Source organism: Taudactylus pleione, unplaced genomic scaffold (assembly GCF_031769625.1).
Source record: "Taudactylus pleione unplaced genomic scaffold, aTauple2 ptg000400l, whole genome shotgun sequence".
Taxonomy (NCBI): Eukaryota; Metazoa; Chordata; class Amphibia; order Anura; family Myobatrachidae; genus Taudactylus; species Taudactylus pleione.
In genome coordinates this window covers 487,691-507,637 of record NW_028284802.1, presented here as the reverse complement: position 1 = coordinate 507,637, position 19,947 = coordinate 487,691, and the positions used below count along the sequence as shown (strand labels likewise).

General features: G+C 46.9%; 1 protein-coding gene across 9 annotated transcripts in view; it reads left to right on the top strand.

Moving 5' to 3' along the window:
• The window catches only part of SYNGAP1 (synaptic Ras GTPase activating protein 1), a 453,461-nt gene that overhangs the window by 265,160 nt on the left and 168,354 nt on the right, over window positions 1–19,947 (top strand). For all 9 annotated transcript variants that reach the window (XM_088446589.1, XM_088446594.1, XM_088446587.1 and 6 more), the window contains 4 exons: window positions 4,519–4,610; window positions 7,866–7,987; window positions 17,224–17,377; window positions 17,786–17,884. In XM_088446589.1, coding sequence (XP_088302715.1) covers window positions 4,519–4,610; window positions 7,866–7,987; window positions 17,224–17,377; window positions 17,786–17,884 — 467 coding nt within the window. The remainder of the gene's footprint in view (window positions 1–4,518; window positions 4,611–7,865; window positions 7,988–17,223; window positions 17,378–17,785; window positions 17,885–19,947) is intronic.

The window sequence follows — 19,947 nt, the reverse complement described above, 5'->3', positions numbered from 1 at the left end:
CAGGCACCTATCTATTTGTGTGTATGTATATATATATATATATATATATCTGTGTACGTATATAGCTTAACGTGTAGTTTACAATACCTTTGCATGTGCTGTGATTTGCACAGTTTTCCTGACAGCGTGTTCATTCTCTGCTGTGTTCATGTATGACCTGTGAGCTGTGCCTATGTATATACACAGTACAGTACCTGTATGTTCTGCAGGCAGCACGGCTGTGTGTGGGTGGATTATATACTTGTATAGAATGATTTCACTGCTGTGAGCCGGCGCATTTCAATGTGTCTGTGTGGGCGTCTGCACAGAGCTCTGTGTGTTTTATATACAGATTTGTGTGTTCTTGTAATACTGTCTGTGTGTGTGTGTGTGTGTGTGTGTGTGTGTGTGTGTGTGTGTGTGTGTGTGTGTGTGTGTGTGTGTGTGTGTGTGTGTGTGTGTGTGTGTGTGTGTTCTGCTGTGAGAGTGTGGCATTTTCCGCTGGAATTTTTTTGCACCCTTGTATTTCTCCTTGTTGGGTCGCATGTGTAGACACTCTACATGGCCAAAAGTATGTGGACACCGGATGATCACACCTATAAATGCACGTTGAACATTACACTCCAAAATCATGGGGTTTAGTCTCGAGTCCCTTCCTCCCCCAGCCTTTGCTGCTATAACAGCCTCCACTGTTCTGGGAAGGCTTCCACTAAATTTTGGAACATGGCTTCAGGATTTTGCATCTGTTCACCCACAAGGGCATTGGTGATAGCGGGCACTGACGTTGAGTGATAAGGCCTGTATTACAGTACGATCTGGATTCCAATTCATTCTAAAGGTGTTCCATTGAGTTGAAGTTAGATCCCTGAGCAGGCCAGTCACTACACTTGGCAAACCATTTTTTGATGGTCCTTATCGTGTGCATAAGGGAATTGTCATGCTGAAACAGGAATGGTCTGTTGCCCCAAAGTTGGAAGCACACAATTCCTCAGAATGTCATTGTATGCAGTAGTATTAAGGTTTCCCTTGAATGGAACCCAGGCTAAACCATGGAAAGCCGCTCCAGGCCATCATGTCTCCTTCACCAAACATCACAGTTGGCAGCACTCATTCAGGCAGAAGAGTTTCTCATGGCATACGCCCAAATCAGATTTTGTCAGTCAGATGCCAGATGTCAAATCGTGATCCCGCTGCTCCGGTATCCAATGGCGGTGCGCCTTACACCACTCCAGACGAAGTTTGGCATGGCGCATGGTGATCCGAGGCTTGTGTGCGGTTGCTCGGTTATTAAAACTCAATCCAAGAAGCTCCTGATGGACAGTTCATGTGGTAACGTCGGGAGTTTGGAACTTGGCTGTGAGTTTTGCCACCGAGGACAAATCATTTTAGTGCACAATGTTGTGCAGCATTTGGCAGCCTTGTTCTCTGGCACTTGTGTTACCTATGGCTGAGCTCTTGTTGCTCCTACACCTCTCCTCCTCACAGTAACTTACAGATGACCGAGGGCAGCTCCAGCAGGGCAGAACTTGACAAACTGACTTGTTGGAAAGGAGGCATCTAATGGCCGTGCCCAGGGGAGGATTGGAATGGATAACCAGCCCAGGAATTTTCTTGAAGCAGCCGTAATGGAGGCTGTTTCTGTGGAGGGTGGTGGAGACTGTGGAGGGGGAGGGGGATACTCCCTCATCATTGGACCTGTTCCTGAGTCGGATGTGTCTAAATGTGCCAGGACTGGGGCGTCCACTTTCAGAGTCTACACGTGCTGCCATACCGCATCGGTCTCACAATTGAAACATTCTCCAGCCCTATGCTAGGTGCAGAACATCCGTCTGAGTGTGGCCTCCAGTGTGAGCATCTCAGCGTCTCTGTACACAACCACTATCAGCGACACACCGGCAGCACTCCAATAACATGGCCGTACTACGCTACATCTATGTATGATTAGCCAACCCCTTGGAATCACCTATGAATATTCATCATGTTTGTTATACACTTCTTCGGGCGTGCTTCTGAATCTGTACAGTGACTCTGTGTGAACACCATCGAGACGCAAGCTCAGATGATAAAAATCTGTGTCCAACGTCGCCCCAGCAGCCGACTCAGAATCAGGCGCATAATGCCATATACTACGCCACAGTGGTGCTTGCTATATAAAATAACTACAAAAGGGACATATACATTATGTCACTCTACGTCTGCCTGCTGATCTCATGCATTACAAAAACGTGCAATAGGTAGAAAATAGCAATAATAAAAAAATAAAAAATGAATAGAATAAACATTCTGCCTGGCTCTGATATGTTAGTAGTCAGCAGCTGGTGTGACTGTATGGTGATCATCACACCAAACATGCTGCAGCATATTCTATCATGTACGCTAAGCATATGTATTATCTTCTTCTATATTATAGATTTAGATAGACTATCTGGAATGTAGTTCATATATATCGGCTGTCGGAATGCCGAAGCTGAAATCCAGACACCAGTTGGCAGCATCCCGACGGTAAGTATTGGGGTTAGGCACTAGGGGGGAGGTTTAGGTTTAGTCTACTGGGGGGGGGAGATTAGGGTTAAGTTTAGGCTGCGGGGAAGGAAGGTTAGGCTTAGGCTGTGTGGAGGGAGGGTTAGGTTTAGGCTGCGGGGTGGGAGGGTTAGGTCTAGGCTGCGGGGAAGGAAGGTTAGGCTTAGGCTGTGTGAAGGGAGGGTTAGGTTTAGGCTGCGGGGTGGGAGGGTTAGGTCTAGGCTGCGGGGAAGGAAGGTTAGGCTTAGGCTGTGTGAAGGGAGGGTTAGGTTTAGGCTGCGGGGTGGGAGGGTTAGGATACTTACCTGCAGGTGTCGGTATCTTAACCCTGTCGGGATGCAGGGGTCGGAATTCTGACCGCGGGGATCCTGAGAAATGGCATCCCGTACTCCGTCCAACTATCTATATAAGAAAATTATGTGTAGAAATATATATATATATATATATATATATATAATATAAAATATGTAGATTATGTAATTTTTACTGACTGTAAGTACAGACTGTGTGATACAGCCAGAACAGCATGGCCAGTGGAGCAGAGCAGCCGCCCCTTACCTCCTGTGTCCCCGAAGCCATGAGGAGTGACTCACAGAGCTCCGCAAAGCCCCATAGGAAGAGCTGCAGCGTCTGGGCGTCCACAGAAGCTCTGATTGCTGCAAGGGCTGGAGGAGGGGGCAGGGGCTATGGCATGACACTGAGAGGAGCGCATACCCTGCCCAGCGGGAACTGTCCCGTGCTACTGGTGGCCCAATCCGCCCCTGGCCGTGCCACATTGATAGTCAGAATAGCTCATCGTACTGCTAATGTGTGACTATGGAGATAGCAGGGCTGTGCGCCTGATTTATGCACCTGTTATCAGTGAGTGTGGCTGAAACACCCAAACACACTAATTAGAAGGGGAGTCCACATTCTTTTGACCTAATAGCGTTCTTACGTGCATGTATGTCAGAGCGTACTTGTCTGTAACATGTCTCTGTACGCACACGGATAGGTCTCTCATTTATTTATTACTTTATTTTGCAAGGCACTTTTATTCCTGTCTGTGGTGCCCCTGGATATGTAGATAAAGGCCAGTGACTGTCGGTATGCAGTGTGCTGTAACAAGGCAGCTCAGCTTTGGCAATTTAGTCTGAGGAAGGCGTACGTTCAGCTTCAGCAGTCTTTGACCTTCATTAGAACGTAATGGTTCAGTATGCATAAACGCTGCACATTTCCAGCAGCTTGCGTTGCTGTAACGCCATGTTCCTCCCGGCGGCAGCATCATGTATTATATTAGTGCTGGAAGTTTTACTGTCCCAGTGTGGTACTTGTAGTCCGCCCTTCCCACGTTACACTAGACGTGGTATCACAGATAGAACACATGACTTTGAGGATCAGCATATGGCGTAACGGGGCAGCACATACTGCACTATCGCACTATATGAGAAGCACCATGTATTTTGCTTGTAATTCATCTTATACAACCTCTGCTTCTTTAATGCTTATTTAAGCAAATTAAATCAGGTTTAACTGTATTGTTTGGGTGGGGGCGGGGGTCTTAATGCTCATTTATACAACTCTTGTTTTTATTCATTGAGTTTTCATCTAATCAGTGACCCTTACCGAGCCCTGGCTCTTTGCAGAGTAGAGGCTGGCATTTCATGCTGGGACTTGTAGTCCGACAACAGCTGAGAAGTCACGGCTTGCCCCAGTCTGCTCTACAGAAAAAGTAAGCGATCTTGCTTGTCGCCACATTTATTAAGCCTCGCAGTTTAGCACATGACACACGGCGGACATATTGTCCTACCTGCAGGTCTAATGGAAGATCTGATGTAATATCAGCCACTGTAGATAATAATAATTGGGCCAGCAAATAAGTTAGATTTTATAAAGACTGTGCGACCTTTGTTCCCTTACTTAAGAAGGCCTTAAGTTACCTGGGTAAAGCATTAATACTATACAATTACATGGTATTTTAGTGCTCTCTCTGCAATACTAATATGTTCTATGTCTGACTTTTGTGTTTTTTTTTCCCAGATTATCACATTGCCCGTTCCCGGAGGAAAAGCGTCCCAGGGGGGAAACAGCCCAGTATGGACGCCCCTCCCACTGCCCCCTTCCGACCGTCGGTGAGTAGCTACTGACAAGTACTAAAGTAGAGCTGTCCACTAACAGGCCGATTGTTCAGTGCCATAGGGTTCCCGGCTCGCACTGTGCCCCTGGCTACTCATCCCACCCTCACACACCGATGGATGTCCATGGCTGACTCGCAGCTTGTCAACTTGATATATTCCCTACAATCTGACTGGAGAGGGTTTTGATGGTTCCCTACACAGTTGTCAGCAGATTGGACAAATGGTCCTTAAGAACTTGCTACTATACTTATTTAACGTTGATCCATTGTTGGTGCACAAGAGTTTGCTATTCTGAGGGCTGAGCCAATATTCAATACAGCGACATTACTTGCCTCACACCTCAGGGGCCTCTCGCGCCTTAGTGCCTTCACTAGTTCCCAGCAATTCCAATACAACCCCCAACACCCCTCCCCTAAAGATACCCTTCAGTTGGCATTGAGAAATATCAAAGCTTGGAGAGAGATAAAGTGGAGAGAGGTAAAGTACCAACCAATCAGCTCCTCTCATTTTTCAAACACAGCCTGCAAAATGAAAGTTAGGAGCTGATTGGTTGGTAATTTATCTCTTTCCACTTTGTCCCTCTCCAAGCTTTGATAGATCTCCCCCAGAGAGCCGCTACAAACACAACAAACTGCGGGATGGATGGAGTCCCCTGAAATCATCACTGTCCCACCTAAATCAGGACAGTTCTGGTGAATTAGCTGAATATTGGTTTGGAGCACAAAATGGCTGCCTCCAATGCAATATTTGCACGTTTGGCAAAAATAGTGAGTATGGGGTACCGAGCAGTGATAAGCGTGGAGACGCCCATAGCAACCAATCAGCTTCTATCTAATCTATCATTTTATGAAATGTGCATGATAAATGTTATCTCAATGCTGATTGGTTGCTATGGGCAAATTCTCCACTCTTTTTTCACTGCTTAGTACTTTATGGGCCTGATTCAGAGCCGGACGCAATTAGCGCTCGCTCGTCCTGAAAATAGGGGTGGCTATTCAAATGAACCGTTCGCTGTTTGCGGTCTGTTCACGCCTCTAGGTCTGAACGAGCGAACAAAACTTGCGGACGTTTTTTGGGAAACTACGCCCCCTGGCCGCTCGCATCCTACGTCATGTCCGCTATTTATTAGATTAATCGAGTACATCGACCAGGGTATGAACTGCTCGCTATTCTTGGGGTTGGTTTTTGCTACCACAATTTTGCGAGCAGTTCTGGCTATAAAATAACCCAGTGACGTGGTCAATGACGTTGCTGTTTTAATTATGCACACCCATAAAACGCCCGTTTTGACCTTTAAGCACGCCTGCGTTCGAATTCCACTCCCCCGTTTTCAAGCACCTTCCCCCGTTACCACCCACATACGCCTCCTCCTGTCACTCAAATTATCAGGCATTCGCTATTTTGCGAGCACATGAATTTCGGCCGCACTGACTGGTTCGCGCATGCGTATAACGATCCGTACACATGCGCAGTTGGGCAAACATCGCTCGGAGCGAACGAGCGGCCGCTTACGAGTGGCTCTGAATCAGGCCCTATGTTTTCAGTGATCCTTCCGAAATGTAATATGTGCTCTGTATGGACAGCTTATCTCAACTATTTACCTTTTTTTTACAATAATTACAGTTGTAGAGCTGCATACACACACAACGATTTAGTAAATGAACGATTTTAGTAAACGATTTTCATTCATTTTTTCAAGGGAAAAATGAACGAAAATCGTTTATTAAAATCGTTCATTTACTAAATTTAATGAACGATTTTTTTTTTAACTACAAACAATTTTTGCATATTCCCTTACTGAAAATCGTTGAGTTGGTCAGTCTGACCGAACTACGAACTACAAACGTGAACGCACATGAACGCACATTTTTTAAACGATTGAACGATAAATGATATCGTTATCGATAATCGTTCAAAAAATCGTTGTGTGTGTATGCAGCTTTAAGCTGCATACACACACAAAGGCCCTCATTCAGAGCCGTACGCTCTGAGCAGAGCGCAGACCGGTCGATGTTCGCATTCTGCACATGCGTGTGCAGCGCAGTGCGTGCGGAAGCCAGCCACTGCCATCGGGTATGCGAGTGCAGCGGACACGCAGCGGCACAAAGAAATGATTGATAGGAAGTGCCGTTTGGGGGTGGAGAGGGGGGGGGTGGTCAAAAGAATGCAGGCGCGCTTGTGCGTTTAACCACCGTTGCAGGGGCGTGCATAATTAAGCCGCAGCGACAGCATACGCAGCCAGAGCTCTGCATGGCGACAGGAAGCTTCGCAGGTTGGAGGCATGTCAAGCTCAACCACAACTCTGCCTATAGGTCCGATGCTACCGATGTTTTTCGCCGACTTGCGGATGTATATAATGGGAAGTGGGCGGCTTTATAAGCTGGGGGGGCGTCTTGATATAGCACTGCGATCACATTCATTTGCATATTTTTGCTACATGCTGAATCAGGCCCCAAACCTCCACAACAGGGCCAGAATAACAATTGGGCGGATGGAACTACAGACCCAGGCCTCTGCATAAAAATGGGCCCAGCATCATGTCAGCGTAATGAGGACCAGCCCCCTGCTGGGAAACGGCTGGACATAATTCAAATTTATTTCTATTTTCCTAACAAAATGTTCCATTATTTTGCTTGTATGATTACATATTTAGGGAGACATTGGAGCTGATAGTGTATGCAGTGTCCCATCGAGTCTGCATTTTTCTAGCCGCCCTGTTACCTCTCCCAGACACTGATACCTGTCACACACGTTGCTAATAAATCCTCTCGGTGACCGCCATCCCTAACCAATCTTGTAATGGACATGTTCTGTTTATTACTGATAAATACCTTCTTTCCTTGTGCAATACATTAACCAGAGACCACACGGAGAAGCCTTGGCTGTGATAAAGCTGTTGTACATTATATCAATTTGGCGATAGTTGTGCTTTAGATAACCGCCGTTCATGGTGTGTGGGGGGGAATATTCATCTAACTGGAGAGCTATTTGGATTTAGATTGCTGAAGGTAATATGTACTTTAGAATAGGCTGTATGGCAACGCAGCTTGGGATCCAGCAAGTGCTGACCTAACTTTTAAATGTTGTAATAAGCTATGTTATATTGATCGTGAAATAATCTGTCCACTGATGACCAGTGACCTCCACGAGCCTCTGGTCTCCTTAGTGTCTCTATTCCTACATTAGTATTTCTGTGAGTCTCCTCTGTCCTGACCATATTCTCACCCTGGTTTCTCACCCTACATGTAGCAGGGATTCCTGAGTCGTCGCTTGAAGAGCTCTATAAAGAGGACAAAGAGTCAGCCCAAGCTGGACCGGACCAGCAGCTTCCGGCAGATTCTTCCACGCTTCCGGAGTGCTGACCATGATAGGTAAGGTGCTTCACACGTAGATGTGGCCAACCTGTCCACTGCCTGCCCTCACCAGCGCTGTACACTATACACATCATCCTTTATCCACCAGTATAATCTCTCATTACTCCACCTATTATTCATATGGAACTTAGAAATCCCCTAGGATTCATCGTTACTCATTATCTTTTTTTGCTGTATATGACTCACAGATTACTTCTTATTCATTATTTTATCCCCACCCTCTTTACCCTGTGTCCTAATTAGTGACCCCCTCACTCTCTACCCTTGTCTTAATCAGTGTCCTCCACTCTCTGCCCTGTGTCCTAATCAATCATCCCTCTCTACCCTGTCTACTAATCATTCATATCTCACTCTCTACCCTGTGTCCTAATCACTGCTCCTTCACTCTCTACCCTGTGTCCTAATCACTGCTCCTTCACTCTCTACCCTGTGTCCTAATCATTCATATCTCACTCTCTACCCTGTGTCCTAATCACTGCTCCCTCACTCTCTACCCTGTGTCCTAATCATTCATATCTCACTCTCTACCCTGTGTCCTAATCACTGCTCTCTCACTCTCTACCCTGTGTCCTAATCATTCATATCTCACTCTCCACCCTGTGTCCTAATCACTGCTCTCTCACTCTCTACCCTGTGTCCTAACAATTCATCTCTCACTCTCTACCCTGTGTCCTAATCACTGCTCCTTCACTCTCTACCCTGTGTCCTAATCATTCATATCTCACTCTCTACCCTGTGTCCTAATCACTGCTCCTTCACTCTCTACCCTGTGTCCTAATCATTCATATCTCACTCTCTACCCTGTGTCCTAATCACTGCTCCTTCACTCTCTACCCTGTGTCCTAATCATTCATATCTCACTCTCTACCCTGTGTCCTAATCATTCATATCTCACTCTCTACCCTGTGTCCTAATCACTGCTCCCTCACTCTCTACCCTGTGTCCTAATCACTGCTCCATCACTCTCTACCCTGTGTCCTAATCACTGCTCCCTCACTCTCTACTCTGTGTCCTAATCACTGCTCTTTCACTCTCTACCCTGTGTCCTAATCATTCATATCTCACTCTCTACCCTGTGTCCTAATCACTGCTCTTTCACTCTCTACCCTGTGTCCTAATCATTCATATCTCACTCTCTACCCTGTGTCCTAATCATTCATATCTCACTCTCTACCCTGTGTCCTAATCACTGCTCCCTCACTCTCTACCCTGTCTACTAATCATTCATATCTCACTCTCTACCCTGTGTCCTAATCATTCATATCTCACTCTCTACCCTGTGTCCTAATCATTCATATCTCACTCTCTACCCTGTGTCCTAATCACTGCTCCCTCACTCTCTACCCTGTGTCCTAATCACTGCTCCTTCACTCTCTACCCTGTGTCCTAATCATTCATATCTCACTCTCTACCCTGTGTCCTAATCATTCATATCTCACTCTCTACCCTGTGTCCTAATCACTGCTCTCTCACTCTCTACCCTGTGTCCTAATCATTCATATCTCACTCTCTACCCTGTGTCCTAATCACTGCTCTCTCACTCTCTACCCTGTGTCCTAATCATTCATATCTCACTCTCTACCCTGTGTCCTAATCATATCTCACTCTCTACCCTGTGTCCTAATCATTCATATCTCACTCTCTACCCTGTGTCCTAATCACTGCTCCCTCACTCTCTACCCTGTGTCCTAATCATTCATATCTCACTCTCTACCCTGTGTCCTAATCACTGCTCCTTCACTCTCTACCCTGTGTCCTAATCATTCATATCTCACTCTCTACCCTGTGTCCTAATCATTCATATCTCACTCTCTACCCTGTGTCCTAATCACTGCTCCCTCACTCTCTACCCTGTGTCCTAATCACTGCTCCATCACTCTCTACTCTGTGTCCTAATCACTGCTCATTCACTCTCTACCCTGTGTCCTAATCACTGCTCCTTCACTCTCTACCCTGTGTCCTAATCACTGCTCTTTCACTCTCTACCCTGTGTCCTAATCATTCATATCTCACTCTCTACCCTGTGTCCTAATCACTGCTCTTTCACTCTCTACCCTGTGTCCTAATCATTCATATCTCACTCTCTACCCTGTGTCCTAATCATTCATATCTCACTCTCTACCCTGTGTCCTAATCACTGCTCCCTCACTCTCTACCCTGTCTACTAATCATTCATATCTCACTCTCTACCCTGTGTCCTAATCATTCATATCTCACTCTCTACCCTGTGTCCTAATCATTCATATCTCACTCTCTACCCTGTGTCCTAATCACTGCTCCCTCACTCTCTACCCTGTGTCCTAATCACTGCTCCTTCACTCTCTACCCTGTGTCCTAATCATTCATATCTCACTCTCTACCCTGTGTCCTAATCATTCATATCTCACTCTCTACCCTGTGTCCTAATCACTGCTCTCTCACTCTCTACCCTGTGTCCTAATCATTCATATCTCACTCTCTACCCTGTGTCCTAATCACTGCTCTCTCACTCTCTACCCTGTGTCCTAATCATTCATATCTCACTCTCTACCCTGTGTCCTAATCATTCATATCTCACTCTCTACACTGTGTCCTAATCATTGCTCCCTCACTCTCTACTCTGTGTCCTAATCACTGCTCATTCACTCTCTACCCTGTGTCCTAATCACTGCTCCTTCACTCTCTACCCTGTGTCCTAATCATTCATATCTCACTCTCTACCCTGTGTCCTAATCACTGCTCTCTCACTCTCTACCCTATGTCCTAATCATTCATATCTCACTCTCTACCCTGTGTCCTAATCATTCATATCTCACTCTCTACCCTGTTTCCTAATCATTCATATCTCACTCTCTACACTGTGTCCTAATCACTGCTCTCTCACTCTCTACACTGTGTCCTAATCACTGCTTCCTCACTCTTTTCCCTGTGTCCTAATGAGTCCTTCCCCAATCTCTACCCTGTGTCCTAATCAGTGTTCCCTCACTTTCTACCATTACCATATGCCCTAATCACTGCTCCCTCACTCTCTACCCTGTGTCCTAATCACTGCTCCCTCACTCTCTACCCTGTGTCCTAATCACTGATCCCTCACTCTCTACCCTGTGTCCTAATCACTGCTCCCTCACTCTCTACCCTGTGTCCTAATTACTGCTCCCTCACTCACTACCCTGTGTCCTAATTACTTTTCCCTCACTCTCTACCCTGTGTCCTAATTACTGCGCCCTCACTCTCTACCCTGTGTCCTAATCACTGCTCCCTCACTCTCTACCCTGTGTCATAGTCACTGCTCCCTCACTCTCTACCCTGTGTCCTAATCACTGCTCCCTCACTCTCTACCCTGTGTCCTAATTACTGCTCCCTCACTCTCTACCCAGTGTCATAATCACTGCTCCCTCACTCTCTACCCTGTGTCCTAATCACTCATCCCTCTCTACCCTGTCTACTAATCATTCATATCTCACTCTCTACCCTGTGTCCTAATCACTGCTCCCTCACTTGCTACCCTGTGTCCTAATCACTGCTCCCTCACTCTCTACCCTGTGTCCTAATCATTCATATCTCACTCTCTACCCTGTTTCCTAATCATTCATATCTCACTCTCTACACTGTGTCCTAATCACTGCTCTCTCACTCTCTACACTGTGTCCTAATCACTGCTTCCTCACTCTTTTCCCTGTGTCCTAATGAGTCCTTCCCCAATCTCTACCCTGTGTCCTAATCAGTGTTCCCTCACTTTCTACCATTACCATATGCCCTAATCACTGCTCCCTCACTCTCTACCCTGTGTCCTAATCACTGCTCCCTCACTCTCTACCCTGTGTCCTAATCACTGATCCCTCACTCTCTACCCTGTGTCCTAATCACTGCTCCCTCACTCTCTACCCTGTGTCCTAATTACTGCTCCCTCACTCACTACCCTGTGTCCTAATTACTTTTCCCTCACTCTCTACCCTGTGTCCTAATTACTGCGCCCTCACTCTCTACCCTGTGTCCTAATCACTGCTCCCTCACTCTCTACCCTGTGTCATAGTCACTGCTCCCTCACTCTCTACCCTGTGTCCTAATCACTGCTCCCTCACTCTCTACCCTGTGTCCTAATTACTGCTCCCTCACTCTCTACCCTGTGTCATAATCACTGCTCCCTCACTCTCTACCCTGTGTCCTAATCACTCATCCCTCTCTACCCTGTCTACTAATCATTCATATCTCACTCTCTACCCTGTGTCCTAATCACTGCTCCCTCACTTGCTACCCTGTGTCCTAATCACTGCTCCCTCACTCTCTACCCTGTGTCATAATCAGTGCTCCCTCACTCTCTACACTGTCTTCTAATAATTCATCCCTCACTCTCTGCCCTTTGTCCTAATAAGTGATCCCTCATTCTCTACACTGTCTTCTAATAATTCATCCCTCACTCTCTGCCCTTTGTACTAATCAGTGATCCCTCACTCTCTACCCTGTGTCCTAATGAGTCCTTCCCCAATCTCTACCCTGTGTCATAATCACTGCTTACTCACTCTCTACCCTGTGTCATAATGAATCCTTCCCCAATTTCTACCCTGTCTACTAATCAGTCATATCTCACTCTCTACCCTGTGTCCTAATCACTGCTCCCTCACTGTCTACACTGTGTCCAGAGCAGTGTTCCTCTCTACCCTGTGCCCTGTGTCCTAATGAGTCCTTCCCCAATCTCTACCCTGTGTCCTAATCACTGCTCCCTCACTCTCTACCCTATGTCATATTCAGTGCTCCCTCACTCTCTACCCTGTGTCCTAATGAGTCCTTCCCCAATCTCTACCCTGTGTCATAATCAGTGCTCCCTCACTCTCTACCCTGTGTCCTAAACAGTGTTCCCTCACTCTCTATCATGTCTTTTAATTATTCATCCCTCACTCTCTACCCTGTGTCCTAATCAGTGCTCCCTTACTCTCTTAATTTTTTGTCCTAATCAGTGATCCCTTACTCTCTACCGTGTCCTAATCAGTGCTCCCTCACTCTCTACCCTGTGTCATAGTCACTGCTCCCTCACTCTCTACACTGTCTTCTAATAATTCATCCCTCACTCTCTACCCTATGTCCTAATCACTGCAATACTTCCCCAGCCATGTTCCATCACTCTCTGTCATTTATCCTAATCTTTCCCCAGCCATGTTCCATCACTCTCTGTCATGTGTCCTAATCTTTCTCCATCCATGTTCCATCACTCTCTTTTCTATGTCCTAATCTTTCTCCATCCATGTTCCATCACTCTCTGTCCTGTGTCCTAATCTTTCCCCAGCCATATTCCACCACTCTCTGTCCTGTGTCCTAATCTTTCTCCATCCATGTTCCATCACTCTTTGTCCTGTGTACCAATCATGTTCCATGTCTCTCTGCCCTGTGCCCTAATCCTTCCCCAGCAATGTTCCATCACTGTTTATCCTGTGTACCAATCATGTTCCATGTCTCTCTGTCATGTGTCCTAATCTTTCCCCAGCAATGTTCCATCACTCTTTGTCCTGTGTACCAATCATGTTCCATGTCTCTCTGTCCTGTGTCTTAGTCTTTCTCCAGCCATGTTCCATCACTCATGTCCTGTGTACTAATCATGTTCCATGTCTCTGTCCTGTGTCCTAATCTTTCTCCATCCATGTTCCATCACTCTCTGGACCTCATTCAGAGGTGGTCGCAAGAAGCGATCGTTCTCTCTGACTGAGGGCAGGCACTTCTTATTTGTGGTGCGGCCTCCTGGTTGCAAGCTAAGCTGTGGGTTACCACCCACAGCTTAGCTAGCGACCAGGGTGATGGTCGCGATGGTAGTCACCATCGCGACCATCAGGGTTTGCGACCAGACCCTAAGGTTGGGTCTCGGCAGCCGCAAGCCCCAGGGAGCTTTCTGCTCTGATGGAGCAGGAAGCTCCCCACTGACATCACTGATGATGTCAGTGCGGCCGGCCACAAAACGGTAGGCGTTCGTTAAGGAACGCCTCCGTTTTGGAAACCACCCCCCCGGCCCGCCTACAAAAAGGGGCGAGCTGTCGATCAACATCTCTCACTCCGTGGCTTGCACACGCGCAGTGCGGCTACTGCGTGTGCGCAGGGCTACCCATCGACCTTGTTGCGAGCACATCTGAATGACACCCTCTGTCCTGTGTCCTAATCTTTCTCCAGCCATATTCCATCACTCTCTCTCCTGTGTCCTAATCTTTCCCCAGCCATGTTCCATCACTCTCTGTTCTGTGTCCTAATCTTCTCAATCCATGTTCCATCACTCTCTGTCCTGTGTCCTAATCTTTCTCCAGCCATGTTCCATCACTCTCTGTCCTGTGTCCTAATCTTCTCAATCCATGTTCCATCACTCTCTGTCCTGTGTCCTAATCTTTCCCCAGCCATATTCCATCACTCTCTCTCTCCTGTGTCCTAATCTTCCTCCATCCATGTTCCATCACTCTCTGTCCTGTGTCCTATATTTTCCCCAGCCATATTCCATCACTCTCATTTCTGTGTCCTAAAATTTCTCCATCTATGGGCCTGATTCAGAGCCGGACGCTATTTGTGCTCGCTCGTTCAGAAAAAGGGGCCGGCTATTTAAATTGAGCGCTTGCTCTTTGTGGTCTGTTGACGCCTCTATGTCTGAGCGAGCGAACAAAACATGCGCTCGCTATTTTGTAAAGACTCCCGCTGGCCGCTCGCATCATACGTTATCTCCGCTATTTATTAGATTAATCGAGTACATCGAAAGGCGTCTGAAATGCTCGCAGTGCTTGTGGTAGGATTTTCCTACCGCAATCATGCGAACAGTTCAGGCTAAGAAAAAAACAAGTGACGTGGTCGATGACACTGCTTTGTTAATTATGCACACCCTTAAAACGCCCGTTTTGACCGTTTGGCACACCTGCGTTCGGATCTCCACTCCCCGTTTTCAAGCACCTTCCCCTGTTACCACCCACAAACACCTCATCCTGTCACTCAAATTAGCAGGCACTCGCAATTTTGCGAATACACGTTTTCCGACCGCACTGACTGGTTGGCGCATGTTCATTACGACGCATACGCATGCGCAGATGTGCGAACATCGCTCGGAGCGAACGAGCGGCCGCTTATGGGGCTCTGAATCATGGGGCTCTGAATCAGGCCCCATGTTCCTTCACTCTCTGTCATGTGTCCTAATCTTTTCCCAGCCATGTTCCATCACTCTCTGTCCTGTGTCCTAATCTTCTCCATCCATGTTCCATCACTCTCTGGGCCTAATTCAGACCTAATTCGAGCAAACCGTCACTATGGGTCTCGCTACAAAGGGGGCGTGCTGTCGATGGTAAGTGACAGCACGCCCCCTTTGGTGGGCGTGCCGGGGGCGTGGCTGCCCAGACGGAGGCATCCCCATGGGAACGCCTACCGTCTGGGGCCGGCCCCACTGACACCACAAGTGATGTCAGTGGGAGTGCTCTCGGCTCTGATAGAGCCGAAAGCACTCCAGGGCTTGCGGCAACGAGACCCTACCACAAGGGTCTCGTTGCAAGCCCGATGGTCGCGATGATCTTGACCATAGCGACCATCTTCCTGGCCACTCGCTATACACAGCTATACAAGCGGCCAAGAGGCCGCTCTAAAATTCAGAAGAACGGCCCTGATTCAGAGCGAGCGCTCTGTCAGAGTGTCCGGCTCTGGATCAGGGCCTCTGTCCTGTGTCCTAATCTTTCCCCAGCCATATTCCATCACTCTCTCTCCTGTGTCCTAATCTTTCTCCATCCATGTTCCATCACTCTCTGTCATGTGTCCTTATCTTTCTCTATCCATGTTCCATCACTCTCTGTCCTGTGTCCTAATCTTTCTCCATCCATGTTCCATCACTCTCTGTCCTGTGTCCTAATCTTTCTCCATCCATGTTCCATCACTCTCTGTCCTGTGTCTTAATCTTTCTCCATCCATGTTCCATCACTCTCTGTCCTGTGTCCTAATCTTTCTCCATCCATGTTCCATCACTCTCTATCCTGTGTCCTAATCTTTCTCCATCCATGTTCCAACACTCTCTGTCCTGTGTCTTAATCTTTCTCCGTCCATGTTCCATCACTCTCTGTCCTGTGTCCTAATCTTTCTCCATCCATGTTCCATTTCTCTCTGACATGTGTTCTAATCTTTCCCCAGCCATGTTCCATCACTCTCTGTCCTGTGTACTAATCATGTTCCATCACTCTCTGTCCTGTGTCCTAATCTTTCTCCAGCCATTTTCCATCACTCTCTGTCCTGTGTCCTAATCTTTCTCCAGCCATTTTCCATCACTCTCTGTCCTATGTCCTAATCTTTTTGTAACCATGTTCTGTGACTATGAATTTATAAAATTGTGATGCTGTGCTTTGGTTTGGGGGGGTCAGTTCCTCTCTAACCATATGATCAAAGTCTGTGCAACAGTTCAGTAATATTCTGCTGCCATCAGATTGTCCTCAGCTCACTCCCAGGTGCAGATGGAATGTGCATCTCGAGTTCACGTGTCAATTACTTCACAACTCTGCTCATCACTAAATCTGTACAATAGTCTACATCACAGATGCGTCCAAAGGATAACAATGCCATTGCTTCACACTCGTGTGTGTATAAACATATGAAGTGTCAGAGATGATATATTGTATCACGCTATGACAAAGAGATCTAAGTCTAGGAAACTTGAAATATAATCTATTCTGTTAGTGAATGAAAGGTATAATTTAAATTCTACTCTTTCCTGCTTCTATAAACGGGGGACACGGCAGAATACTTTGCGTTAACCCCTCGATACTCCCTTGTTGTATTACATCACTGTCTGGGTGGTGTCAGATGGGGACTGTGAACTCAGGGGCCTCTTACAGTCACCCTGACAGTGTCACTTAGCCTGCGAACAGCATTAATAGCGATGAAGAGCCGCTGTTTCCAGACTCTGAGCATTGATTCTAGTGGAGTCTCGAAAAATAAGCGCCTGTTCAACCAGCACTCTAAACACCATGACAGGGACAGTTGAAGTGTGATTGTTTCCTATTAGACCCTATTTTACATCCGTTCTTTAGACTAAAACAGCTCGTGTGACACCCTCTTAAGAGATGCACAGGTAGGAAGCGCTCTGTCTTTAAAGGCTTTAATGCTGCTTTTATTTTACTTCTCAGGACTACTAGGTTAGCCCTGGTGGTTTTGTGTAGAGTCCTCTCGGACATCACAGAAGTTGAGGCTGGCATCACCAACCCAACATAAAGCAGGGCGAGAGCTCGGCGGCCCATCTCTCAGACCTCTCCTCTCTTCCCCAGGGCTCGTCTCATGCAGGCATTCAAAGAGTCGCACTCCCACGAATCCTTGCTCAGTCCTAGCAGTGCCGCGGAGGCGTTGGATCTGAATCTGGATGAAGACTCGGTGGTGAAACCCGTGCACAGCAGCATCCTGGGACAAGAGTTTTGTTTTGAGGTGACAACTGTGATAGAGTGTGTGTGTGCGCGTTACACAGACATCAGTGTAAGACGTACAAAGCTAAACATGTGTGCAAAGAGGGTGGTGGTACTGTCACATGTAACACGCAGGGCGCGCTGTTATACGCTGGCAGAGATTGTAGCGGGCTAGACCTGCAGTGTAGATCAGGAGCGGCCGCGCTCTGTCCTCAGGACCCATAGCAGTTCATGTTTTCCAGACTACCTACCGATCTTTTAAAATGTTCCTGTTACTAATGAATTCACATGCTCGCTCATGTTCATTTGGGGTGGCCCCTTTTTATTAGTGACATTTATTTTTCCCCACCATGGACAATCACCCACAGTTTCGCAATCCATGAGAATTGTACAAGCTCGCCTCTCGATGTTTTGTTTTTCCCCCGTCTAGGTGACCACAGCGTCGGGTACCAAGTGCTTCGCCTGCCGCTCCGCCGCCGAACGGGACAAATGGATAGAGAACCTGCAGAGAGCTGTGAAGCCGAACAAGGTAAAGCTCTATAGCGAAGTTATACAATGTGATGTTCATAGACTCACTACTGGTATGTAGGGCATGCTGATCCTTGTAGTTCAACATCGGAAGTGCCACAGTTTGCCTCAGCCTGTAATAGTATATACTATCTAATTTTATGAAAAGTTGTTGTACTTTTTATGGTTTTGTTTTATATATATACATATATATATATATATATATATATATATACATACATACATTCTAATACATGTACCTGGTATACACTGGTTTGTGTGAGCTTCGAGCACAGGCTCTAATGAAGCACCTTTTGGAGACCATCAGACTTATGTATAGGGGTGCGAGCTTGTGCCGCTAAAGGAATTAATGCGAGCCTTCCTATATTTTTAAAGCGGCAATCACCAACAAGCTGGTCTTGCCTTTAAAATAATTGGTGCTTTAAAAATACGGGAACACACTCCTGAATTTACACAGAGGTGCCAGCTCGCACCCTATTACATAAGCCCCCATGTGTGAGATGAAGCCAATCTAGTGCTCTCTGCCTCTCGGGACTCCTAATCATTACATCACACAAGACTTTAACAGATAAAAAAGAAACATAAACAAATGAATGGGGCCGGATAATTGTGTACAAATGAAAAGCAGATAGATCTAGTGAAAGGCAGATAGATCTAGTGAAAGGCAGATAGATCTAGTGAAAGGCAGATAGATCTAGTGAAAGATAGAGCTAGTGAAAGGCAGATAGATCTAGTGAAAGGCAGATAGATCTGGTGAAAGGCAAATAGATCTAGTGAAAGGCAGGTAGAGCTAGAGAAAGGCAGATACATCTAGTGAAAGGCAGGTAGAGCTAGAGAAAGGCAGATACATCTAGTGAAAGGCAGGTAGAGCTAGAGAAAGGCAGATACATCTAGTGAAAGGCAGATAGATCTGGTGAAAGGCAGATATATCTGGTGAAAGGCAAATAGATCTAGTGAAAGGCAGATAGATCTAGTGAAAGGCAAATAGATCTAGTGAAAGGCAAATAGATCTAGTGAAAGGCAAATAGATCTAGTGAAAGGCGCTTCTTGCAACTCGCAAAAACACACAATAACAATATTCTGCGGAGTGAGTTACTCACCTGCACCGATGACCTATCTGTTCTCTGCGGAGTGAGTTACTCACCTGCACCGAGGATCTATCTGTTCTCTGTGGAGTGAATTACCCACCTGCACCGAGGACCTATCTGTTCTCTGCAGAGTGAATTACTCCACCTGCACCGAGGACCTATCTGTTCTCTGTGGAGTGAATTACCCACCTGCACCGAGGACCTATCTGTTCTCTGCGGAGTGAATTACTCCACCTGCACCGAGGACCTATCTGTTCTCTGCAGAGTGAATTACTCCACCTGCACCGAGGACCTATCTGTTCTCTGTGGAGTGAATTACCCACCTGCACCGAGGACCTATCTGTTCTCTGCGGAGTGAATTACTCCACCTGCACCGAGGACCTATCTGTTCTCTGCGGAGTGAATTACTCCACCTGCACCAAGGACCTATCTGTTCTCTGCGGAGTGAATTACTCCACCTGCACCGAGGACCTATCTGTTCTCTGCAGAGTGAATTACTCCACCTGCACCGAGGACCTATCTGTTCTCTGCGGAGTGATTTACTCCACCTGCACCGAGGACCTATCTGTTCTCTGCGGAGTGAATTACTCCACCTGCACTGAGGATCTATCTGTTCTCTGCGGAGTGAATTACTCCACCTGCACCGAGGATCTATCTGTTCTCTGCGGAGTGAATTACTCCACCTGCACCGAGGACCTATCTGTTCTCTGCGGAGTGAATTACTCCACCTGCACCAAGGACCTATCTGTTCTCTGCGGAGTGAATTACTCCACCTGCACCGAGGACCTATCTGTTCTCTGCGGAGTGATTTACTCCACCTGCACCGAGGACCTATCTGTTCTCTGCAGAGTGAATTACTCCACCTGCACCGAGGACCTATCTGTTCTCTGCGGAGTGAAATACTCCACCTGCACCGAGGACCTATCTGTTCTCTGCGGAGTGAATTACTCCACCTGCACCGAGGACCTATCTGTTC